The 27,531-nt window shown below is 40.9% G+C and overlaps 1 protein-coding gene across 3 annotated transcripts in view; it reads right to left on the bottom strand.

Annotated features, from left to right (window-relative positions):
• Cdk14 (cyclin dependent kinase 14) overlaps window positions 1–27,531 on the bottom strand; it is a 573,205-nt gene that overhangs the window by 120,061 nt on the left and 425,613 nt on the right. For all 3 annotated transcript variants that reach the window (XM_059257306.1, XM_059257307.1, XM_059257308.1), the window contains one exon: window positions 21,820–21,883. In XM_059257306.1, coding sequence (XP_059113289.1) covers window positions 21,820–21,883 — 64 coding nt within the window. The remainder of the gene's footprint in view (window positions 1–21,819; window positions 21,884–27,531) is intronic.

The raw sequence follows: 27,531 nt of genomic DNA, 5'->3' as shown, positions 1-27,531 counted from the left end.
ATATTGATGGTCCTGCCCCTGTACAGCCCCGTGTTAATGTTCATGTCTTAACTCATAAAAGAAACACTTGAAAAGCAACAAAACAAGATGAAACGACTTTTAGGGCTGAGGGGATGATTCCCAGAACCCACATAAGAAAGCTGGGTGTGGGTGTGGTGACCCCAAATTGCAAACCCTTCACTAGGGAGGCAGACACAGGCAGATTCCTGGGGCTAGATGGTTGGTCAGCCAAGTCTAGTTGAAGAGTTCCAGGCCAGAGAGAAACTATGTCTAAAAAAAAAAAAGGCAGATGGTACTTGAGGAACGTTGCTGGACTTCATAAGCGTGCTCCACCCCTTCCCCACACATACCCTAAACAAAAATGTATGTATGTTTGTTTGCTTATTGAGAAAGTTTCTCTCTACATGGCTAGGTTGTCCTGGAACTCACTCTGTAGACTAGGCTGGCCTTGAACTCACAGAGATCCACATGCCTCTGCCTCTTGAATGCTGGGATTAAAGGTGTACAGCACATGCCCCTACCCAAACACATATGTTTTTAAATAGGCAAAATAGACAAAAGCTCTTAGGTAGTTGAGGATACAGTTCAGTTGGTACAGTGCTTATCTGGATTGCACAAAGCCTTGGGTTCAATTCCCAACACTGCATAATCCAGGCACAGTGGGCACAGGCCTGTTACATTCGTAGAGAGATGTAAGAAGAGGGTCAGTGGTTTAAAGTCATTCTAGGCTACTGACTTCAGTGCCAGATGAGGATACGTGGGACTTTTATTACAAACAAAATAACAGGAAAAAAGCTTGGAAGGTAAGGAGATGTCTTATGTCTTAAGCTAACTATTACTATAATTCTAAAAGTTTTAAAAGTTAAAAATTTAAAGTATGAAAGCTATAATAAGCTAAGAAAACTTACTGTTGATGAATGAAAACTAGTTTTTATAAATTAGTACTGCCTAAGTACAGAGTATTGTGAGTCCACAACTGTGGACAATCACACCACCAGCCTTCACACTCACTCTCCATTAGTGCAGTCTAAGTGCAGAGTATTGTGAGTCCACAACAGTGCACTATCACACCACCAGCCTTCACACTCACCCCCCATTTACTCACTGACTCACGTGGAACAGAGTTCAGTCTGGCAAACTTCATTACAGAAAGTGTTCTACACAGGTGCACATCACTTTATTACTTTTTATATTATTTTTTTTGCTATAGTTTTCTGTGTTGTATACTTAGATACACAAATACTGTGTTATAATCACCTGCAGTGTTCACTATGGTAACATACTGTAACAGGTATGCAGCCTAGCAGCAATATGCCACACCACATAGTCCAGTCATAGAAAGCTGTACTGTCTAGGTCTATGTAGGAACACTCCATGACGGTCATACAAAAATAACAACAAAATTTGCCTAACCTTTTCTCAAAACATACATGTTTTGAGAAAAACATGTAGTTAAACATGAATGTATTTGCATGTATATAAATTAAAATGTATAGATCTATAACTAAATTTCTAATATTGCATAGTTCTTGATTTGTTTGTTCCAAGATGACAAACTATGATGCTAGGTATGTGTTATTCACTAACTGTTATCAATCATTCTCCAATAATTTGAAATTACTCCTTTACACTATGCTAAGGTCTAAAATACACCAGAGTCCGATTCTTTCATGTTCATCTGTTTATGTTAGTGCTGTATTATATTAACCACAGTACCTCATGGTTTCTTTTAAAAGCTTCTTTTTCTTATTAACATTTGTCTTATGTAAATGGCTACTACCTTATATTAGTGTCAATAAAATAAAATTATTCCCTGCATTCTTAGTTTAACATTAAATGTTGTATTAAATAACTACATAATGTATCAAGTACGTTTTACAAAGGCAATTGCTTTTGAAATTATGTTAAGTGTCATTTGAGTTTAGGTGTGTAAATGGTCTATTGTTAAAACACATCCTGATTTGTTTTCCAATTGCCATGAAATACTTAAGCAACTACTTTACTTCAACCATAGAAATTATGCCAAAATAAGTCTAAAGGGTAAGAGGTTCTTAGGGTGATCAGTGAAGGCAGAAAGAAGAGGGACATTTCCAGCCCGTGCAGAGTGGGGGTGTGGACTGACTGTACAGAACTTCCTCTTGGGGTGATAAAACGTTCTAGATATAGATAGAGGAAATGATTCCATGTTGTTATGAGCTATACACCCCAAGTTCATTCAAATAGTTCCATGACAGGCACCAACACCACAGTAACAAAAACACACACTGGAGCCTGAGTTACAGTAAGAAAAAGTTACCAGACAAACTCTGAACATTTCTTTATCGTCAGCTCCACCTCACTTTCCACAGATGGCTCTGATGCTCAGAACACAGGAAATGAGCAAAACCAGACATCGTTTCTCCTAGCTCTTACAGTTCCTCTAGTTCAAGACCAATGGGCAGTTAAATGCCAACACTGTCTTTCACTACCAACACCGCCACCAAGAAAATGAACACGCTAAGTCAAACAAGGACCTGCAGAATTGAGTGCACACCCGAAGGCAGGCCAGGCTCACACCAAATACTGAACCAGCCCAATACGCTGAGTTCCCATTGGAAATCTTTATGGAATCCCACTAGGGTGTATTGTTCTAGGATAATATGTAATCCTTCTTCATTCGGCTGTGTTCATGTGCACATCATTCAGAAACATCACACGAGTTATTGTTCTGAACTGACTGATTTCTTTTTAATGACTCATATTGAATAGCTTTAATTTAGCTTAACATCAGTTGATGCCTTTGCTGGTACTATCTTGTCAGTATTGTCTGCTTTTACTTATAAGCTGTGATGGAGGAAATTTAAATGACTTATACTGCTTTTGTTATAGGATATTCCATGCCTAAGAATATTATCAGATTAGAAAAGCAAATAAATAAAGTAAAAAAAAAAAAAGCTTTCTGTCTCTAGAGTGTACTAAAAAGGAGTGACTGGAAACAGCACGCAGTCGTCTACCCATCCATCTACACATCCATCTATCCAACCACCCAGCCACCCATTCATACATACATACACACCCACCCACCCATCCATCCATCCATCCATCCATCCATCCATCCATCCATCCATCCATCTATCCAGCTACCCTCTCATCCACGCATCCGCCTGTGGTGATATATTGTGTACCTCAATAAAGCTTACCTTTGGATGAGAGGACAGAGCCAGTCACTAAATTAGACACAGAGGTCAGGCAGTGGTGGCACACATCTTTAATTTTATCACTCAGGAGGCAAAGACAGGTCTGGATCTCTATGAGTTCAAGGCTACCTTGGGCTACATAAGAAAAACAGAACCAGGCAGTGGTAACACACGCCTTTGATCCCAGGAAGTAATATGGCAGCACACAGAAAGGTATATAAGGCATGAGAAAACAGAAACTTGCTCTCTTGAGGCTGAGGATTTTGTAGAGGTAAGCTAGTGGCTGGCTGTTCTGCTTCTCTGATCTTTCAGCTTTCACCCTGACATCTGGCTGTGGGTTTTTTATTATAAGACCTTTTAAGATTCATGTTACATCTACCCATCCACTCATACATACATACATATATACATCCACACACTTGGCCATCCATCCATCCATCCATCCATCCATCCATCCAGCCAGCCAGCCAGCCACCTTTTCACCTACCCATCCACCCACATATTCTGTAACCATAGTACCTCATGTTTTCTATAAAAAGCATCTTTTTCTTATTAGCATTTGTCTTATATAAACTGCTACTCCCTTATATAATGTATGGAGAGTCAGGCAGACTTCTTGGGACTGAGGATACAGAAGGGAACCAAACAGAAAGGCTTTCTGCTTGCAGGACCTGGCACTCCAGGGTGGATGTGCAAAGCTGGAGTGGGCTGGAGGCCAGGGCAGCAGAAGCAAAGAATGCTGGAGAAGAGGAAGAAGGGTAGATCTGATTCTTTTAAAGACTACACAGGCCATTCAATTCTTGTATTTAGAGAGTGAGACCACAACTGTCTGGGAGTGAGAGCACATGACTTGGGCTATGGTTATGATTTGAATGCAGTGAAAACAGGGGTCAGAATCTAAACCACACTGAAGGGAAGGCCAGGACGGCTTACTGATGCCTTGCATGGTTGTGCCACAGAAAAGCAGGAGTCAAGATGATTGGCAAAGCACCTACCTGTTCTGAACTTTGCAGGTTTTGAAGATGTTGGCATTTCATGCACAACTTAAGCAGTGCTTTGAGAATAAGTTTATCTTTGTGTAATGATTCACAAGGTAGTTAAAGTGTAGTGTTCATGGGGTTTCAGAGTTATTATTCAAACCAGGGCACCTGACAGTATTTTATAGTGTGTCAGGCACAGGTGAGGAGAAAGAGAACAGGAATAAGACATTAAGTTACAGTGGTATGCAGAGCCAACCATCCACCTAATTGTCGATATTCATTGTCCTGAAGGCCTGCTCCTTAACAGTATCTATTCATTTCAACAGAGTGTATAATTTCTGATTTATTCTCTCCTGGACAGCATTATAAGGTACAGTGGAATTCAGGCAGTTAGTGTAGTAGAACCAATTAAAGGGTTTGAGAATGAAATGACAAGAAAAGGAGAAATGGAAATAACAGTTCTTTGTTAAGGTTTTTAGAAAAATATTATCTAAAGTCTGACATTAGGAAAGCAAGACATATTTCAAAAGTTAATGGCATCAATGTCCTTGTAAAACAAATTTGATTCTCTTAACTTTGTAGTCCCTACAAAGCAATTTGAATAATTTGCTATCATTCAAGATGAACAAGAATTCTATTACAGACAAAACCAACACAATCTCGAATTTCTAAGTAAATGATTATTCTTACCAATTAATGACTACACATAAATATTAGTTCTAAGCAAAGCCTCCATTTAGTGCTTGACAAGATATGCAAATAGGATTTTTTAGAAACATGTCATTTTCAGCTGTGTATATAAGAGACACAGTGAAAATAAAAAATGTCACACGACATGGGGTAAAAAACAATAAAAATATGAAGTTTCCCTGCTACATTTCCATCACCATGTACATGAAATCTCCATTCTGTCAGCAAATATTCCCTATGTACTTTCCTGTCAGGTGATGTACTGGGCACACAGAACTAATTACAGTTCATACCCATGTGTGTAAGTGCAAAATTACAGATACAAGGTAGGAAACGCTGCCACATGGATACAGACAAAACTCCTAAAGCAAGACTGACTAAACGGAGGTATCACTTTTCCATATGAAGACAAAACAAGCCCAAGAATCTGTAGCTAATCCAGGGACACACAGGATTTCCTGCACCCCATATCTTCTTAACTAATGAGACGCACAGCTGTAAGGGCAAGCATACCTAGTATCCAGAAACTTTAAATGAATGCCCAGAATCAGAACCCGGTGTACTTTACAGCAGTACACTACCCGTGCATAGAACAGTATCTGACTACCCAAGCATTTGCATATGCATGTGGTGCACTGTTCACCTTCAGCTAAGTGTTCTCTCACGTGCTTCTGTCATGTCAGATCTCTCTTCCCCATCATGTTTAAACCAGGGGTTTAGAGTGTCATTAAAGCTTCACCAAGGAGTGCAATTAATTTAAACCTGCAGGCTGACTTTCACCTTCTCCTCTTATTGCAGGGACATTGCAGAGGATGATCGCAGCACAGCAGGAGATGGGAAGAGCCTGCAGAGAAGAAATTACTTGCTAGGCGACATGACTCAGGGGACAGAAGACTGGAAAGGTCTCTCTCCAACCCAGTGCCTTTGCCCGGCAACTCCCCAACATTCCACAGGAAAGCAACTGGAGAGGCTACATATGTAAAGTTTTACTGCTTAAAAGCACCTGACCTGACATGCTTGAAGCAAACTGTAATGCTCCCGAAGATAAAGCCTCAACTGGATTTTATGCATGTGCTTATAGGTCCACGTTGTGTTATCCAGCAGTTAATTTTCAATTCTGTTCTTCTCTTTCTCTTCTCACCCACACTTTTGTAACTTATAAGACACTGCAGGGTTTAGGACTTCAATAACACAAGGACATACTGAGTAAAAACAACCAACCAATTTAAAAAAAAAAAAAACCTCTGGTATGTGCAAAGGATAAGAAGGGGGAATGTGGATATTTTTCTCTTGGAAAGGTTGAACAAGGAGGGGAGCACAGAGATCATAAAAAAGTCTCAGGAGTGGATTTGATATTGTGTAACATATTAGCACCACGGAATGACAATTTGCTTATAACTCGATGTAAATGAGTTATAAGCAATATATATATATATATCCCAGTCCCAATTAAACATAAAGAAAAACAGAAGAAAATTAAACACAAATTAAAAAGAAAAAAAAGGCAATGAATTTGAAAGTGAGCAAGGAGTAGGTGCATGAGAGAGTTTGAAGACAGGAAAAGAAAGGGAGAAATGATGTAATTATGTTATAATTTCAAAAAGAAAAAAGCAATAATTTAAAAATTATGTCCAAACTGCTACATCTGTTGTGCTAGTCATTCTTTAGCACTGAGACTATTCAACTCTCCACAATTTGAATTCAGAATTACTTTACACTTTAATAAGTGCATTTATTAATCTGGTAACAAAGTGGTCAGCACTTTAGCAAAGAAACAGTCATCCTAGAGGACCCTCTCATCTGACAGAGGTATGAAGGCATACAGTGATCCGGTGCTTCTCTTGGGATGGCTTCGGTGGAGGGCAATGGCTTGGCCTTTGTAAGAGTGAATGATCCCCGAGTCATGAATCACTCTGGTTACATTCCTAGTTGTATGTTTATATAACAGACAATACCCTCAAATCCCTTTGCAGAGACCCATTCATTCTCAGTCGCTTCACAAACATGTAGCGTAGGTCTACCATGCATCAGGTGCTACCTGTACAGCAAGGAACAAAACAGCTATAAATTCGAGTCACCTACAGGCACTCACCCAAAGCAACATGGTGGGTTCCAAAAGGAGAAAACCGTCCTCACAAATGTTCATGAGAATCACAATGATTATTCTACGTTCTGGTATTTATCAGGAAAACCAAGCAAGACATGAATATTTCAGTTAGGGTTCCGATACAGCTATTTTAAAGCTAGATTCCACAGTCTTTGGAGCACAAGTAAAGGAAAATTCACATAGACCAGAAGAGAGCTCACTTTGAATAGAAAGGGTCAGTCTATTCCAAACTCTGAGGATTTTAGTTGTGTTAATGCCAAAATACCACAGTGATCACAACAGGCATTCTAGAAACACTATCTTTGCTGTGTAAGTATGATTCATATCTTTAAATGACTTGAAATCCCCCAATATATCATGGTTGAGAGTTGACAGGTCCCCAGCTGGAGCATCTAGAGGCTTTCACACGGCACATGCATTCTGAACCTGACCGTCCCCAGAGCACTATGTTAAATGCTGGAAAACCATCCTCAGACCCCAGACAGAGACACAGCATCTGCCTGGTTACCACAATCATCCTCCAGTTCCCATTGCTATGCTTTTTCAAATTAGTAATCTCTAAGAAACTTCTAGACTCAAGCATTCCACTCTATTCATGAAACATATCCACCTTCACTGGTACACATGCACACGAGGGTTCATGAACATCTCTGGAGGAGGTGTCCCACCTATCTATACTTCCTCCACCCACACAAGACAGAACACTTCTCTTTCCACCAGACGGTTCTTTCTGGAGGGCATTTATGAAAGCTTCAAAGTGTACTCTTTACAGATAACCAACTTACAACTCCTCTAAAAGAAGGCAAGAGAAAGAAAGTAGACGGTTCCATAGTGGCAGAGAGCAGCAGGAGGGGTGATCCACGTGGTCTGCAGGACTGCAGCAGCACAGGGGATGTGCAAGCTAACCCCTTCATCTTAGAAACAAGCACAGAGGAGCAGGAACTGTGCTGCCTGAGATGTAGGCGAGCAGCAGAGGCTGAGGTGGGATTTTGTGCTCCAGTCTCTTGTTACCAAAGAGCGGAGGACACTCACACCTCCTATGTGGCCTCCAAATAGAAACTTGTTTTACCACTCACAATGCGCCAGAGCAGGGGGCAGCACTGTATTTTACACAGGTGGAAACTGACGCACAGACCCTGGGGAACCTGTGCATAACTCACAGCTCACAAACAAAGCTGGGCTCTGAACGTACTGTCCAGAGTTGAAGTCTATGCTCCAGGCATTATGCCATGAGGTGTGGCGTGGTTTTGAGATACTTGAAGTTTTATCATGAAGTCACAAAGCCAGATCAAAGCTCCTTCAGCAATAACAGAAAACCTGAGTATAAGGAACCCTGTTACCTTTTCTCATCTACAACACCGTCTACCTGCCTCCCAACTACCTAACCCTACTATAGGTAGAACAAACATGCCTCATGCTCATAGGAAATATGAAATAACTTTTGACTTTTACTATTCTACAATTCTTGGACATATTATTTAAACTTCCTGTGCCTCAGTGTCCCCCAGATCACAGTTTAGGATACTAGCAGTTTTTATGTTATAGAGACACTGAAAATGTATAATAAGAAAATCTATCTCCAGAGTTAATAATAAACACAGTAATACTCTATACTTCTTAGCCATGACTGCTATTATTATTATTATTATTATTATTATTATTATTAATAATATGCCTTAAAAATTGACCATCTTACAACCAACTATGTATGTGTCTGGGAGACATTCAGTATTATAAAGCAGATATTACTCCAGAGAGAAAATGATCTATGTTAAACTGCATTTTGAAACAATAAACAATAAATAAATAAATACCATGAACATGTTTGTGTTCTTCTAATTCCTGATATAATTTTGTGGCTTTTTTTCTTTTGGGAGGTGATGAGGATTGAACCAAGGCCTTGAGCATGTTTAGTGAGTGCTCTACCAAATCTAGGCTCATGAGAAGAGAGAAGAGTGACGGATGAGAAAAAGAGAAGGAAAGGGAGATATATAGAATTAAGGGAAAAAGCCCAGAGGCAAAACATAGTTAAAGAGAAACAGGATAATTTAAGTTAGAAAAGCTGGCAAGAAACAAGACAAATTGAGGCTGAGCATTCATAAGTAAGAATAAGTCTCGCTGGGCCGTAGTGGCGCACGCCTTTAATCCCAGCACTCTGGAGGCAGAGCCAGGCGGATCTCTGTGAGTTCAAGGCCAGTCTGGGCTACCAAGTGAGTTCCAGGAAAGGCGCAAAAGCTACAAAGAGAAACCCTGTCTCGAAAAACCAAAAAAAAAAAAAAAGAATAAGTCTCTGTGTATTTATTTGCGAGCTGGGTAGGCCCCCCCCCCAAAAAAAAAACCAACTACATCACCTACCATTACTGTCCATGTACTGACCTAACTAGAACATTTGGGGACTAAAACAATACCTGTGCTATAAATAATGGAAGCCTACATTTTTCTTTTATCCATGTGGTAGCATAATAATAATTTAAAAAATATTCTCCATGTGTATGATTCATGTGTATGTGTATGTGTGTATGTACAGATGTGTGAGTGCTGTGGTGAGCATGTGGAAGTCAGAGAAACACCAGACTAGATGATCTATGAGCTTCTGGGAATTTTCCTGTCTCTGGCTCCTGTCTTACTAAAGGAGTGCTGTAATCACAGACATGTGCTACCACAACCAGTTTAATGTGGGTTCTGGGATCTGGACTTAGGTTTTCATGCTTATCAGGTGAGTACTTTACCCACTTAGTTCAATAATTATACACCTTGTATTCCATTTGGTGAGGTGAAATGAGATTAATACCTATGCTGACAATTATAAAATTCCCAAGTTTCTTTGGAATTAAAAAAATAATAATCTTTTAAGCAGCTCACTTCCCCTTGAGAATTTATTATTTCATTTTTTTTCTGATACTTTCTGGACATACAGTTAGTTTCCACCATTATTGATACTACTGGTGGAAGCAAACGAGACATTCTTTAAGCAGACAGGAGGAAGTGGGTACACACAGCCTCTGCTTGCATAGAATGACTGCTACCACCCGCACAGACAGCATCTGCTCCTGGAGATGATTATATTTTGGTGCTTAACAAGACACCTAGCTCCTTTCTATTTATTTTTATACCACTGGCTAAACCCCCGACACACCATATCAAATCCTTGTCCAGCAGCAGACACATGGGGGAAGATGTTAGTGATGTCACTGCTCACTGGTGTGACAGTAATTTCCCTCTGCGTCAGGACAGACTTTATAGACACTCTCCCCCCAGGGCTGCCAACAGAAAGAAAATCAAGAAAAATCCACAGGACACAAAACCTTTTTCCAGCTCTGAATTAGGTCTGTGACATTGTGTAGCCAGTGGGCCCTTTGGAGATCGTAAAACATCCATTTCCTTCCCTGCTCAGAGCTCTCTACTATTTCTCACACTTCAAATGAAATCTCAACTCCTCCCATGGTCTTCCAAAGCCTGGGCCCTCAAAGTGCCTCTTGCTGCTTCCCTGTGGTCACATTTCTGCAGCCACACTTGGGGCTTGGCATCTGTCATTCTCTGTTTTCTCTTTGGCTTGTGAGCTGCTCAGGGAGAGGTTTGTCTGCCTGGTTCACACCTGTGTCTGCAGGACCTGGTTAGCACTCACCAACAGTACAGACACCTGAGCACATGTGAAGCCTGGTTCACACCTGTGTCTGCAGGATCTGGTGAGCACTCACCAACAGTGCAGACCCCTGAGCACATGTGAAGCCTGGTTCACACCTGTGTCTGCAGGACCCAGTGAGCACTCACCAACAGTGCAGACACCTGAGCACATGTGAAGCCTGGTTCACACCTGTGTCTGCAGGACCTGGTGAGCACTCACTAACAGTGCAGATACCTGAGCACATGTGAAGCCTGGTTCACACCTGTGTCTGCAGGACCCAGTGAGCACTCACCAACAGTGCAGACACCTGAGCACATGTGAAGCCTGGTTCACACCTGTGTCTGCAGGACCTGGTGAGCACTCACCAACAGTGTAGACACCTGAGCACATGTGAAGCCTGGTTCACACCTGTGTCTGCAGGACCTGGTGAGCACTCACTAACAGTGTAGACACCTGAGCACATGTGAAGCCTGGTTCACACCTGTGTCTGCAGGACCTGGTGAGCACTCACCAACAGTGCAGACACCTGAGCACATGAACATGCAAAGCCCAGCTATTTCTCGATTAACAGATGCTCAGCTTAGCATTCACTCTCCATTTATACTCACAAGTGACCTCCAGTAAGACTGCCCACAGTCAGAACATTAAGACAAGTCTGTCTGTCCTTCCTGTCACTTCTGCATTTTTTTAAATTCCCCTTCTCTACAAAGTTCACACAATCCCCATGCTTCCTCTGGCAGCTACAGGAAGTCACCGGTTACTATCAGAGGGGAGAGACATTTTCTTCAGTAGTGTAACCACTCCTGTGTTGTCCGTCCTCCTAGAAATAACCCTTCAGGACCCACATTCCTGTAAACAATCTCAATTAAGTTCATTGGTTCACACACACACACACACACACACACACACACACACACACACACACACGAGGGGGGAGGATATTGTGAGGGAGATAAAAGAGGGTAGGGCTGAATTTGATCAAAATATGTTGTATGCATGTATGAAAATGTCAAAATTAATTCAATTACCATGTAACATTAATGTCTGCTGATAGACCTGTAGATGAACAGTCTTATTAAATAAGAAACACAGAGCCAATTGCAGAGTTAAAAGCCTAAGAGGTCAGAGCAGTAGCTGAGAGCTGAGCTTACCCTTCGCTGCTGCTGCTGTCCTTCCTCTCAGCAAGAGCGCTACTTCCTGTGTATCTGTCTTTTTAATAGACCTTCTGTTCTGCCTTCTCATTGGTTGTAAACCCAACCACATGACCTCCTCGTCACTGCCTGTCTATACACACCTCCAGGTCTTCTATGGTTGGTATTGAGATTAAAAGTGTGTGTCTCCATGCTAGCTGTATCCTTGAACACACAGAGATCTGCCTGTCATGTGATTGGGATTAAGGGCATGTGCTACCACTGCCTGGCTTCTGCCATGGCTTGCTATCAGCTCTGACCCCTAGGCAACTTTATTTATTAACATACAAATAAAAATCACATTTCAGTACAAATAAAATATCACCATATATAAGATACAATCAGGAAAAAGAGTCATCCTTTATATATAGCTCACATCTGATCCCATACTGGTCTGCCAGGCCCTGTAGCACAAGGTAATGATGAGATTGATAAATTATTGATAGGAAATGTGCTGGAGGCCTCAGAACTTCATAAAAAACATCATGTCAAAAGTGAAGGTTTAAAAAAGGATTTTTCCATAACCTGGCAACAAGCCAAGGAAATTATAAGAAAATGTCCTACCTGTTCCTTTTTCAATCAGACGCCATTATCAGCAGGATGTAACCCAAAGGGTACTCAGAGGAATAAAGTCTGGCAGATGAACGTGTTTCACTTTGCAGAATTTGGAAAATTGAAATATGTATACCATACCATTGATATTTATTCAGGATTTCAATGGGCAACTGCTTTGAGTTCTGAAAAAGCTGATTCTGTAATCACTCATTTGCTAGAAGTTATGGCCATCATGGGTATACCTGCACAAATTAAAACTGACAATGCTCCAGCCTATGTCTCTGTTAAAATGAAACAGTTTTTTGGTTATTACAATATAAAGCATATTACAGGTATACCACATAATCCTACAGGCCAAGCAGTTATAGAAAGATCAAACAGAACTCTAAAGTATATGCTAAATAAACAGAAAGGGGTAACAAAAACTCTCAGAAATAGACTGCATAATGCTCTATTAACTTTGAATTTTCTCAGTGCCAATGAGAAAGGAACAACAGCTGCAGAGAGACATTGGATAATAGAAAAAAACTACAGAATTAAATCAGCCTATATACTTTAAGGATGTGCTGACCTCAGAATGGAAACTAGAATGTGTTATGTTGGAAACGAGGTTTTGCTTTTCTTTCTACAGGAGAAGATAAGCTGTGGGTACCATCAAAATTGATAAAGATTCGATTTGAACAAGAAAGACCTCTTAACTAGAAGAGGTGATAGATAGTTCATCAACCAGCATGAACATCCAATTTAAACTAACTTATACCAGTAACACATGCTTTTTCATTTAATCGGATAATAACTTGCCGAAAGGGAACATCCCCAAAATTTGTCTTGGGGAAAGGTTTTTGTTTTTGTCTTTTAGGAGAATGGAGGTTAAGGAATCTGAAGAACACTGGACAAATGAAACAAGTAAAGAAAAAGGACAAATCATCTGTCCCAGGAAAAAGAGTAAAATGGCCTATTGGTATATTATCTATAAAATTTCATAAGTCTTCTTAAATGTTCATTTCTGCTCTTCTCTAAAGAAATTTAACACTATTGGTCTTCTTGTAGTCACAGTTCAATTAAAATTTGAAGCTGACTTTGGAGTTGGAGAATGGCTCTCTCCTTCTTTAAACTCAAGCATGTTGTTAAAAGAAAAATGCAAACTCCCTGTATTATGCCAAAAGAAAGAGCCATCTTCTGACATGGGACAGGAGAAAAACCAAATTAATTAAGGGACTATTCTATTACTACTAATCTCAATTCTTTGATTTTATTCTGATTCTTTAAACTTTTCTTAAAGTATGAATTTTATATCAAAATTTACAAGATTAATATATATATACATTTTAAATTTTGTTAAGATATTAATGGCCATATAGAGTACTAACTAATTCTAGATAAAAGGCTTCAGTTAGCTGCCTATACATGTCTTTGTGTTTGAGTCTCTTATCAGTTTTTTTGCAGGAAATCACGGCCAGGCCTAACATCAACTGAAGTCTCCAAGAAGAAGATGGGGCCCCACAATAACAATTCCACGTGGACAATAATAATATCACTAAGCTGACAAACATCATCTATAGATCAACTTTGGACTACAAACTGCTCAGAACAATTTTGAGATGGCTAGCTGAGATGATCCAGTCTCAAAGACTACTTGAATAAGGACTTGAGATAAACCCTGAACTTTGGCATTATGCTCAAACTGTACAACAAAGGATATAGCTACCTTTCCTAGAATTTGACAATTAACCAAAAATTTCTTTTCAGAATAAAGATACCTTCGCCCATACCCAGCAGGAAGCAATTTTAAGAATACGACGCCCACATTCCCAAAGAGGTGGTGTGGGGCGGGTGGTTTTTTTGTCTTTTAATGGTTTTTGGGTCTGGGATAATTTTCATTGTTTAGGAGGGTTGGTTACAAGTTGTTGTTAAGGGTTAGGAAAAGGGCTAAGCAAAGGAGATTAGATTTAAGGTTCTTGGTTTTTTGTTTTTTGTTTTTTTTTTTAAAGACAATTACTAGTTTTAAATACTTTACATTGGATTGGATTTTTTAATATTGTATACAAATCATATATATTGAAATTGATATTGTTAGAAAATGATATGTATATTTCTAATTTTGTTCAAGATATTGTACTTATACCGTTCATTTAACAATGTAATGCAATTTGCTGATTCTTGAATGTTATTATTACCAACTATTAGGATAAAAAGAAATGAAAGTTAGTAGTTAGACATTACAATAGAACTTGTAGTCATATTAGGTATGTTTTCAAGATTGAGCAGATATATTTTAGACAGACAGGTCATCTTCAAACCCTTCAGAGATCTACAGAATATGGCATTTAAAATATTTTAATAACTTAGAAAATTTTTCTTTTTTGTTATGACTATGAGACATATCGGCTCCTGGCAGTACCAATCTACTTCAGAGAAAATATGGGCATTGAAGAAACTGCATATGGAGTTAACTTTCATAGTGGCAAAAGTTAGCCACTGGACAACAAAGTATCCTCGAATCAACTGCTGACAAACAGGACAAAATGGACAGACAGGACATGAAACAAAGGACTACCGATTCTTGCCAAGACAAGTATGGTTGTGGCTTTATCCAAAGGCATCTTCTGAGGCCAGGACAAGATGCCCCCTCTAGTCTTCCTGCACGGCATATCCCACCATGGAATTCTTGTTGCCTCCAAAGCTTTCCCAGCACCTTACAGAAAACTTGAGAAGATCCGGGAGTGTGACTACAGCCAAGCGCCCAAACCTCCTTGGGTGTGGAAAGGACGAAGTGGCATTTCCTATCCTGGGTGCTGAGGACTGCAGCCCCAGACTGGGCACTGGCAGTGGACGTTGTGTTACACGATATGTCCAGCTCTGGTATTTGCCAGCACTGCGGAGATTGTGTCTGGCTCAGAGTCTGTTCTTATTCCTACATTATATGTGACTAAAGAAGCTTGGAAGTGAACAATACATGGAAAGATCATGTTCTAATCACTAGAGGGCAGTCCTGGGTTATGGCCATTGTCCCAGTGAGCATACTCATTGCACCACTTTTCAAGAGAAATATTGGAGAGTAAATCATCTGAAATATATATATATATATATATATTTTTTTTTTTAGAACTGACAACTTATTAGAAGAGCAGGTGATGGGTGGTGAAAGGTACTGTAGGGAGACAGTTTTTTGATAAGACACAGTCCTTCACAGCTCTAGCTACAACAGGCAAGCCCTCTTCAAGAGAGGTAGCAGGCTTGGGGCTGACACTCAGAGTTTGGTATTCCTGTCTGTAAAATGGGACTGCAATATTAAGAAGATAGTATAGTAACTCAAGACTCAGTGTGAATATCAAATGAGATAAGGTTAAATTGTTTTGTAAGTAGAGATACCACTGAGTGGTAAGGTATCAAGGCACATGTCTGAAAGCATTTACTTCTTCCTTTGAAAACAGAAGCCTGGATCTACTTGGGAAGCCCTGTCTGTGACTAAGCAGGACTTAAGAAGAAAATTTTCACTTCATCACAAACACTTAGTGTAACCAAGTCCACATGTAAATGCTGACTCAAAAGGTCAGCGTGTCTGCATGCTTGGTCTGGGGCACAATATGTTTAAAATGTCACCATTCCTCACTTTTCCTTCTTCACTGGCGAATTCTTTCATGTAAGACATCCCATCTTCATCAGTGTTTCTTCAATTGAACAATCTCTCCCTTCGGATGACTCACTTTCCCCGAGAAACAATGCAACCCCTTTAGATGTGCCCACCCCGTGCTTGATTTTGGAAAATAGGACCATTTTCTTTGAAATTTCATTACTTCTCATTGCTTTCCAGTCTGGCAATGCTGTTTCCTCCCTGAACTTTACAGTGTCTTCCTGTCTGAGCTTCTGAATAATAATCCATCATTAACCACTACTGAATGCCCCTTTGTTGGGAGAGTCTAAGGGCTGGAGGAAAGCGCCATACGTGGGGTCTACATGCAATTTGAGTAGGAAGCCATTTTGTACAGAATTAGTTCAGGGTTTTTGTACATATTTGAAAAAATACAGACATGAAATTTTCTCTAAGAGATGTAGCTGTCTAGATTTATGTATGGCCTAGAACACAACAGTAAAATAATTTGAAAACCCAAAGTGCCCTCATATGAATACAGACACAAATTGTGTGTGTGTGTGTGTGTGTGTGTGTGTGTGTGTGTGTGTGTGTGTGAATAACAGGATTTGGTATTAAAAATCAAGCCTGCACTATTCTACAAATGTCATGTGATTTTTTTTTCCTGAGACAAACTTTATTGTTGAGAGAGTCAGAAAAGACACAACCTAATAGTAAAGACTATGGTCAACTTTGCTAAAAATTTTAGAGGGCTCAGGATTCTGCAAGACCAGCGAGCACCCTGTGACCAGAATTCTAGTCCAGTGGCCTCATTTCTCATTGCTGGGCCCATGCTTCAGCTCCAGTGTGCTCAGTGTTCTGTGAGAGTCTGGGGCATTGGTTCTAGTGGTCTCTGAAGTCATTATGGGTGTAGAGTTTCTGAGGTGTCAGTGGTCACTTCAGGACCCGTATTCATTCTAGATGGAGGTGCAAGGGAATATAGCCATTGGAGAAGTCAGTCTGGAGATTTCTCAGAAAATTAAAAATAGAACTACCTTATTTTACCCCACTATTTCACACCTGGGCACATAGTCAGAGAACTACATATCCTCCTGTAGAGATATTAGCACCCAGGTTTACCGCTGCTGTATGCACTATAGAAAACAACTGAAATCAGCCTAGTTGTCAGTCAACAGATGAATGGATAATGAAAATTTGGCCCATCTATCTATCTATCTATCTGTCTATCTATCTATCTATCTATCTATCTGTCTTTGTGTGTGTGTGAATGAATATTATTTAGTGCTAAAGAAAAATGTACTCACAAAATTTTCAGGAAAATGAAATGGACTTAGAATGTATAATAATAAGCTAGATAATACATATTAGAAAGAAAAGAACACATGTGAAATCTAGTCAAATACATACATGTATATATGCACATACATATGCACATATGGGTAGAGTCTAACATGTGGAAAAGAGGACAAGAAAGGTGAATATTAGAGGGTGAGGAAAGACTAATGCAGGCGATGAATAGGAGTTATGAAGGGGATATGAGGTAAATGTTTTTCTAGTTCTAATTTTCTCATGGAATTTTTGGTTTTGATAGTGAGTATAAAATCCAGTATCAAGAAGCTTCACAGTGTCTATCCTGAATAGCTAATCTAACTGTATTTACTGAATTATATAGTCCTTAGGTCTGGTTAATTTCAATGTATGGTTTTTTTTTTTTCACAACATTTTTGGTAATGAAGTTAATAAAACTTTAAAAAATATTCTTATGCAGTAAATCCAGAGAAACAAAAGGCTTTCATAGGTAAAAGAGAAATTACTCTAAATTATAAAAACTCCTAGAATTAATAGGGAGATGGCTTACAACTTTCAACTATAAATTGAGCAAAAGCCATGAATAGCTCCTAGTAAGGAAAAGCTGAAACAGGTGAACAGCTGCCCAGCCTCACATCAGAGGAAGCATGCAAACCAACATTAAAGTGAAATTCCTCTCAGCAGTTGACGGGTTGAGTCTGGCCACACACTCCAGAGCAGAGTAGACTTGGGGAAGCATAGCACACACTGCTGACACACAGACAAGGGACCACCGCTTCAGACTGATAGAGGCGTTAACAGTCACAACCGTTGATACTTGTTGACTCCTGAACCAGTTTCTCCCAATTTGCTGTTTCGATATGGCAGTCGCTGCATTAACACTTCTAACAGTGACATACTGAAGACAGCCCAAATGCCCAGCTTAGGAAGCAAGTGAAATCTGTAGAGCAGAACACGATGTAGCATTCAGAGTCAGTGTAGCCACACTGACTTCACTGACAGGTGTGGTGACATGTGTGACATGTAAATCCTAGAGTACAGACTAGTGAGAAAATCAAGATACAACTGTAGTTTGTGTAGGAAAAATACAACATATATATACACATACATATACATGTATACATACATGTTCATAATTTGTTACATTTACCCAACGGAAAGAAACACAAATAGCTACTGTCAGAGAGGGAGCCTGGTGTCAGGGAGGGCAGTGGTTTCTGGGGAAGCTGGCAGATGGGAGAGGGGGCAAGGAGAAAGCTTTGCACTATGGTATTATTTCACTTCCAAAGTGCTTAAATTGATTCTGTTAAAGAAAAGAGCCGAGGAGCTGGCTCACTGGGTAAAAGCACTTGCCACCAAGACTGATGAGCTGGGTCCAGCCTCTGCAACCCACATGGTGAAGGAGAGAGCAAATATCTGCAAGTTCCCCTCCGGTCTCCACATGTGCACCACGGCATGTACACACACACACACACACACACACACACACACACACACACACACCACACACACATTCCTTCAGTATTAAAGAAACATGCCCTTGTAGCTTTCCTTGTCCCCTTTCAGAATCTCTGTAGCCTTTGGAGGTGGGAGGTAGGGCAGGACAGGTGACCCCTAGACTGCTAGTGTCCTTTGGGATCCGTGTTTTCTTCCCTTGGAGTAAAAGGGCTATGAAGTCAGAGACTAAGATTCCTCGATGATCTGGTTGGGCACTGTGTGGAAGTCCTCAGGGCTCTGTCTCCCCTCAATTTATAATCTTGTCTCTCCTAGTCAAGCCTTACACCATCTACATGTGTTGTTCTTCTGGACTCCCAATATGACCATGTGTCTGTTGCAGAGCTTACACAGTAATTACTCTATCTACTCTAATTTATATATTTCTACCAGAGGAGTCTCATGAATAAGACTGCTTTTAAATATACAACATAACTTAGAGCAAGAGCTAAGTTTTGAATGCCAGATATGTGCTGTGCATGGTCCCTGGTCTGAAGTTCATAATCTGCTATGTTGATTTGGACTACATCATATACTTTCTAGAAACTCTTAAGTGCTTGCATGTATTCTTGATGAAAATAAGCTCCATTCACACCAAATTACCCCATATTTTCTAGTCTAGACACTTGGCAGGTGAAATTACTATATTAACTGGTCCTTTATGTATATGACTATATTCATGTAAAACCTTATTTGTTTGTTTTGAATACTAGGACAGGGTTCTGCAGTGAGCTAAACTCCGGCCTCTCAGGCTCTTCTATTTTATTTCTTGGGTCTTAAAACTGTGTATCCTAACAAGATCACTAATCATAAGAGGCCGTCACACTTACAAAGAGCTGTCTTATTAATTTAAACTCCGTAAGGAATAAGTACACTGGTTTACTAGATGCTTCTTGCTTAATTAAAAAAAATCAATTATAATAAGTTGCTGTGTTTCTAAACTTTTTCCAAACATAGAACTCATTTATAATTTTCAGTAAAAGTACAAAAAGCCTTTGGGGCTTCTGAAAAAGATAAAAGAATTCTCAGCACACTGTACAATTTCAGGAAAAAATATGAAGAATAAAAATAGTTTCCCAACCCAGTCATTCTTTGAAATTGGTAATTTATTCCCGGAGTCTCCAACGAGGGGAAGAGGCGGAGCAGAACACACTTGGCTCCCCTCAGTGAAATTACTCAGAGCTCTTGTCTGACAGGACAGCCACATCAGATCCTCTGTGAAATTCCTCTGGAAACTCTAGGGTGGATCTACATGTCATGAACCACATTTTGTAACTCAAAAAGAAAAACAAGAGAATTACTCTACAATAATAATTCATTTTCCTGATTTTATTTTATTTTATTCAATTTCCAACTGCAAATCTTTCACCCCTTCAATAAAAATTAAGCACATCATGTCAGATTTTCTTGTCACTATTAAAACTGAAAGTTTCATGGCTGCCATCTACTGGTGAGGGAAAAGATGACAACATTTTTGAAATACACTTTCTTTTTTTTTTTATAATTTTTTTAGGTCTTTTTAAAATTTTATAATTTAATTTAATTTTACATATCAGCCACGGATTCCCTTGTTCTCCCCCCTCCCGCCACCCCCCTAGCCTTCCCCCAGCCCGCCCCCCATTCCCATCTCCTCCAGGGCAAAGTCTCCCCCATGGACTGAGATCAACCTGGTAGACTCAGTCCAGGTAGGTCCAGTCCCCTCCTCCCAGGCCGAGCCAAGTGTCCCTGCATAGGCCCCAGGTTTCAAACAGCCAACTCATGCAATAAGCACAGGACCCGGTCCCACTGCCTGGATGCCTCCCAAACAGATCAGGCCAATCAACTGTCTCACCCATTCAGAGGGCCTGATCCAGTTGGGGGCCCCTCAGCCATTGGTTCATAGTTCATGTGTTTCCATTCGTTTGGCTATTTGTTCCTGTGCTTTATCCAACCTTGGTCTCAACAATTCTCGCTCATGAAATATTACATTTTCAAAGGCCTCCAGTTTAGAGGCCTAAATAATTTCCATTGAAATGTCAACTGCTACACAATTGGAGAATCAGGACAATTTATATAATTAAACTCAAATTATCTGACCATATAATACTAGCATAAATCAAGAAAGGAAAAATGTAAGTTTTTTTTTTATAATTTACTACAATTTCTTAGTATTATTCAAAAGTAGTGATATGTTTGAATTGTGTTCAATTTAAATTTTGCTTGTGTGTGTGTGTGTGTGTGTGTGTGTGTGTGTGTGTGTGTGTTGATATTGGTCTCTTCTTCAATTTCTCTCCACCTTTGTTTTTGAGACAGGGTCTCTCACTGAACCTGGAACTGACAGATTCATCTAGACTTAACTTGTCAGCATGTTCCCAGGAACCTGTCTGTTATTGATGAAATTACTATGGCCACTCCACGTAGTTAAAAGGGAGGTTTATTTTGTGGGGTAACTTACAAGTGAAGGGATAGTTTACAGGGTCTGGGAAAGGTGTAGCGCAGTCCGGCGGTGTTCTCTAGAGAACTCTGCTCAGTCTACCTCCAGTGTGCAGGGTCCAGGAACCAAGAGAACCCACACATCTGGATCTTGGGTCTTCAGCATCCTCTCTCAGCCCTGCCTTGTAGGCGTGACCGTTACCGAAGCCTCAATGGGTGTTGGAACTTCCAGGTCAAAGCTGGAATGGCTACCCACTCCAGCCTGTCTCTGTTTACCCAGGACCGGGATTGTGGCACCAGCCACCACAACCAGCTTTCTCATGGATGCTGGGAATCTGGACCCAGGTTCTTTTGCTGATGCAGTAAATGCTTTGCCATCTCTCCAGCTAAATTTTGCTTTTATAAGCAGGGACACACGTCTAATGGATAATGAAATTAATAGCTACTACAAGATCATTTAGATGAATCAAACATAGTTTATATGGGAAACTCTCTCATGGTGGAAGGGCAGTGAGCTCAGTTTAAAAAATGAATTGTGCAAATACAAGGACATCTCCATTAATACATAAAACACACAATGGCAAAGGTTTGTATAACGTTTCAAGGCTGTATGTTGCTTGAACGTGGATGTTTATATAGTCAGCTTTTACAGACCGGAAGCACTTAACATTGGCAATTAATGAAACATACCTGGCTTAAAATGTGGTAAAGAATGAACTCCAGGCCATGTGTCCTCATTTGGTGTTCCAAGAACCTAGCAGAGAACAGGAAATTGTGAAAACAGACATTATTTCCAAAGCACTCAAAATTCTCAAGTGCAGAAAACAGTACACTGTATGGTATGGAACTCTGGATGTTTCCCCCATTATCATCCAGCCAGGGTTTTCATTTCAAAAAAAGCAACACTGGCTTCTAACAAATGCAGCTGAATGGGACACGTTAAGTCTGCTATAGTTTATCAAGCTCAAACTTAATAAGTAGGTGAAGAGTCACACAGTACAGTCATCCTCATGGACCCGAATAAAGCGTGCCCCTCACGACTCTTTGGTGAGTGGCTGTCCTTCACTGCACTGTCACAGCGTGTCACTCCAGTTATGGGAGTTCTGACATTTCTTCCCCATGCCCTCTGTCTCAGCATCATCAAAGGCTCAAGAGTCACAGTTTAACATGTTCGAATTCTTTCAGTACACTTCAGTTTTCATCACTGTGATTTACAGTTTCTTCTTATCAAAAGGGTCTTCTGCATGCAGTCCCCTTTTTCTGTTTGTATTTCTGTTTCTTCCTCACCTACTTTTGCTCTTGCCAAAGGAATTCAAGGACAGTTAGGGCTCCGACATTCCACTAAAGTGGTCAGTGCTCTTAATGATCATGGCAACACAACTCAGTAGTTCAGACTGAAAGTGTGGCATTGAAGAGTTAAGAGCCGTGAAGACAAGCTCACTGGGTTTACATCCTTGCTGCTCTCCTCTCGTCATGGAAACTTGGGCAGAAAGGAGCCTCTTGGGGCTTCATTTTCCACATTTATAAATCAGAGAGTGATAAACGCTGTGTCATCTGTGTGAAGAATACTTCATGGCATTCAATAAATAAATATCAGATAAGTACCCATAGACAACTAGATTGGCTCTGGGATGTGGTGGACTTGGAGACGGCATCCTTTTTGAATAGCAGGGGAGCCAGAGCCAGATGCTGCCATTCAAATGATCCTGGGCAAGCATGGACAGCCAGCAAGTTAGAGGGGTGAGACACAAGGCTGGAGAACTGTGAGGAAGGTAGAGGGCTGGGTACCTCAGAGACAAGGAAGTCATACACCATTCTGTCTGAGGATTAGCAGGCACTACTAGGTAGAAGGCAATAAAGAGCTGTGGTCACTGGTGCAGGGTTCCAGAGCTGCACTGGCCAAGGGTGGCACACACAGTGAGTGTTTTACTCACATTTCCTGCTCTGGTGAGTCAGCATCAAGCACATGCATCATGTCCTCGCTGAGATATTAAATCAGCACACAAGATGATAAAATTCTTCTTTGAAATCACAGTTGGTTAATTTTGAAAACACTAATAAAACAGACCTTGTCTTAGTCATTTTTCTATTGCTGTGATAAGACACCACGATGAAGAGACTTACAGAAGACAGTGCTTATTTAGGGCTTACAGGTTCAGAGGGTAAGAGTATGTGGCCATCATGGTAGAGACCATGGCAGCAGGCAGGAAGGCATGGTGCTGGAACAATATCTGAGAGTTCACACTTTTACATAAGCACTGGCAGAGGGACCTAACTGTGAAAATGTTATGGGCTTTGGAAACTTCAAAGCCCACCCCAAGTGACACACCTCCTCCAACAAGGCCATGCCTCCCAGTCTTTCCCAAACAGTTCAACCAACTGGGGACCAAATATATGAGCCCATGGGTAACAGTCTTATTCAAACCACCACAGAGCTATATAAACAAAGTTACATAATTGATGTGCTATGTGGAGAGAGGGAGGGAGACAGACAAGGGGGCCAGAGGGAAGAAAGACAAAGAGCACTGAATAAAGAAGTCTGGTAACAATGTCTCTGTGAAAGGCATTTTTCCAAGTTTTCAGGCATCACTCACATACACAGAAACACACAGACATACATAGATGCACACACACACACACACAGACACAAACACACACACACACACACACACACACACACACGGCTGTCTGGGATGATACTCATCTTTGTTCTCACACTGGTTGGATTTTGCATGTAGGACAAAGAAGTTCATCAACACTAACTTTAACTACTGAAGAGAGGCATGTTCAACTAAAATTGTGACATGGACACAGTCTGCAGCACATATGGGCTTCTGGAAGTTCTAGAAACAAAAGTTCAGCAGGGTCTCAGTCTTGCTGAAAAATGACTACTGTCCTGGTGGCCTGGTCAATGCTCCCATAACGCCTGTACCAGTAAACCCTTTTCCTAGGCATCCGCCTCATCCTTGTACAGTGCTCTGTTTCATGGAGAGTTGTAAACAGTACAGCTTTCACATGAAAGCTCACAGGACAGAAAAACCCACGAGACTGTTCTTTGGTGACAGACTTGTGATCAGGTCCTGGACTCCATTTCTTCTGTAGACACTCTTGGAGCCTTTGCTCAGGAAATGCAAAGTGCACACAAAGTGCACACAACGTTCACAAAGGAAAGCGAGAATTAAAAATTAATTCTGCTTCCAGTAAAAGGCTTTTCAGACGGGGCAGCGTGGGTTAAGTGGATGACAGGCAAGGACAGGCATCTGTGTACTAGGGAAAGTGTGACTTGTCTCTGGGCCAGATTTTCATTTGCAGGAACTAATAAGTTCCAATGGCAAGAAGACATTTCAAAGTTAGCAAAAGAATATTGCCTAAAAGTCAGAAACAATCTTTTGTGAATAAAATATGAAAAAGAAAATTGAATTTGTGCTATCAGAATTTGAAAGTCTTCACACATGTAAGTAAATGAGTTTATAGTGTGTGAAGCCCTGCCATCTTTAACTAACATGTCACAAGAGTTGGGAGGTCTTTTTTAACTTTTTCTTTTAGAGTTATAATAAAATTTCCCACTTCCTTTTCCTCACTCCAAACCTTTTCATATACTTCTCCTTGCTCTTTCAAACTCATAGTCTCTTTTTTTCATTAATTGTTATTACGTGTGTGTGTGTGTGTGTGTGTGTGTGTGTGCGTATGTGTGTGTGTGTGTGTATTCCTACATACCTCAGTACTACATGCTCAGTCTGTATAACCTTAGTTACAGGTATGTTTTCAGGGCTTAACATCTAGAATCACACCAATGACCAGCGTGTCACAATAACCCTAATGGTTACACATGCCTTGGCAGTAGCCAACAGCTCTCTAATTGGATTTAAGACCCTCTGAAGAAGAAGGAATCATGCCTGGTGCTGGAAATCTATTCAGCTCTCCAGGGCTAACGAAGTCCTGGATCTTGGAGGAGAACTCACAACTGCCACTTCACTGAACCAGCACAGTCCCTGACTCCATTCTAAACGCTTGTCCTGAGACCCACAGATGAGTACAGTTCTCAACCCTCATTATTAAAACTGTCTGCAACAAACACATCACTACAGAAAACCACAATCAATCAAAGGGCAGAGTTGTGGAGCACAGTCCCAACCGTTATGTCTAAAATGCATCTCCTACACTGAAGGCTCAGGGATCATTGCAGAAGAGGGAGTGGAGAGACTCTAGGAGCCAGAGTGGACCGGGGAGTTCGCTGTGAGACTGTAATGCGTAGACACATGGTGAGCACTACGTCATAAAGTCTCACCAACATGACTATCTGAACATGAACAAGGACAATAACAACAACAGACGTGCTGAAGTGGATGGGGAAGCCCGGGAGGGAGGCCTCAACCCTACACAAAGATCTACAAGAAACTAAGCAATGTCGAGAGGACAAACAGTCTTCCCAGGGAAAGAGCACACCAACACCAAGTGGTCAGCTCTGGGGTCTTTTACACATTCATTTATTTGGCTTCACTTTAAATCTGCCCAAGAAGCCTGTGTACCTCCCAGCTTCCCACAAAAGATGCAAAGCCTGGGACTCTCTTGGAGGCACCCCTGGCCTACTGAGGGAGGTGAATAGAGGAGACATTAGCTTCCTTCAGAATGACAAAGGGTCTCTACAGGACATTGGGGCAGGTGTGCGGGAGGGTTAATAGCACAGAGGACACTATGCTTGGCTCCCCTGGGGAGGGGAAAAACTCAGTGCAGTGGAAGTTAGTGAGACAGGGAGTACTGAGTACTGAGTACTGAGTACCGAGGCAGTGCCAATAAGGCATGGGAGCACTAGCAGACAACAGCGCTAACAACTGCAGCATTTCATTTCTCAAAGCTGCTGGACTGCCCTGCAGTGCGCTCTATTGGTGGTTCATTCCTGAAATGTCTGGCTTCCGCTTTGGCCAGCGGAACTCCCACCTCTGCTTCTAGCTTCAGTACTTGGGCCACCTTTACCTGAGAGAGTCTCTGGACAATCTAGTTCAAGCCCCATGTTGCTTCTCTGTGACCCCAGAGCACTTCCTGTAGACTTCTACTTACAGAATACCCGGTGTTGGCAGATGACTTGTTTTCCAATTGGACTGCAAGTCTCAGAGTAGAGACCATGTTTACCCTTAGAGTCTTAGTGCTCACCATGTGTCTAGTACCGGATATAGATTTGGAAAATGTTGAACTACTGACTGACTGGATGGATGGATAGATGGATGGATGAATGGATGGATGGATGGATAGATGATGGACGATTGGGTGGAGGATGGATGGGTGGATAGATAAATGGATGGATAGATGATAGATGGTGGATGGAAGGATGGATGATGGATGGATGGTAGATGGATGATGGATGAATAGAAGATGGAGAGATGATGGATGGTGTGTCTGGATGACATAATTAAGTTCCGACTGCAGGCTGGCCTCAGACTAAGATCAGGTAATGAATCTTCCAAAGAGGTTGTATTTATCTGTTGCAGGGTTTTAGCACCCACTGTGAAAATGTAAATTTTAGGTAGAGAGTTGAAATAGTCCCTCAAGGCAGGGTGCAAGTTCACCCACTACTTTCTGGGATGAACATAACACTTGCTGATCAAATGGTGGGGTAAACCAATAAATTAATAGCTAAATATATGCCAGCCATTATCCAAAGAGAAAGACAGTAAATATCAGAGAGTTATCAACAGTAAAACATAACAGTTTTTGAAGCATATATTCAAGTTATAACTGTGTGTGCATACAGTGAGTCATGATGCAAAAATGTTTATCTAGCTGGTTAAAAGCCAATTCTTCTTCTAACAAGAAGCTAAAAGCATAAATCAAGAATGCAAGAGATAAAGGAAGTTTAGGCTGAAGGGCAATGGACTTAGCTCTGAGCCTGTTAAATGTTAGGAATGCCTTCAGGTCATGAGGGAGGTTGTGTGCAGGGCAACTGAAATCAGATATGGGTCGTGGGGAAGAATTTCAGACAGGAAGAACTATTTGGAACTCCTCAGCATGGATGTGGTAATTGAAAGCAAATGTCAAATACAAGTTACAAAATGGTCTCAGTTTCCTATGCTCCCACACATGCCAGAGCTGTGTCTCTGTGACACGCTGGAGGGTTGGCATCTGTCAAGTCAAAGGAGAGCCGAGCCTGTCCCTATCGGGAGGTCTGTGGGGATCAACCCAGTCGTCCTAGACTCGCTTTTCTGGGCTAGGCCCTGACAGTACTGCACCAATCTTGCTACACCAGCCTTTCTTGTCAGGCATAAGAAGACATATCTGTTTTATAAGTAAGAGAAGAAAATAACTGTCTATGAACAATCACAAGAATGCTTATGCTTTTCCAGTCTTGTAGCTGCATGAGCCTTGCATCTGTCTGCTAACATGGAGCTTTATGGGCTTCCTCACCAA

Source organism: Peromyscus eremicus, chromosome 3 (assembly GCF_949786415.1).
Source record: "Peromyscus eremicus chromosome 3, PerEre_H2_v1, whole genome shotgun sequence".
NCBI lineage: Eukaryota > Metazoa > Chordata > Mammalia > Rodentia > Cricetidae > Peromyscus > Peromyscus eremicus.
Note: the sequence above shows the minus strand (reverse complement) of the source record. Positions and strands in the feature narration are given on the sequence as shown.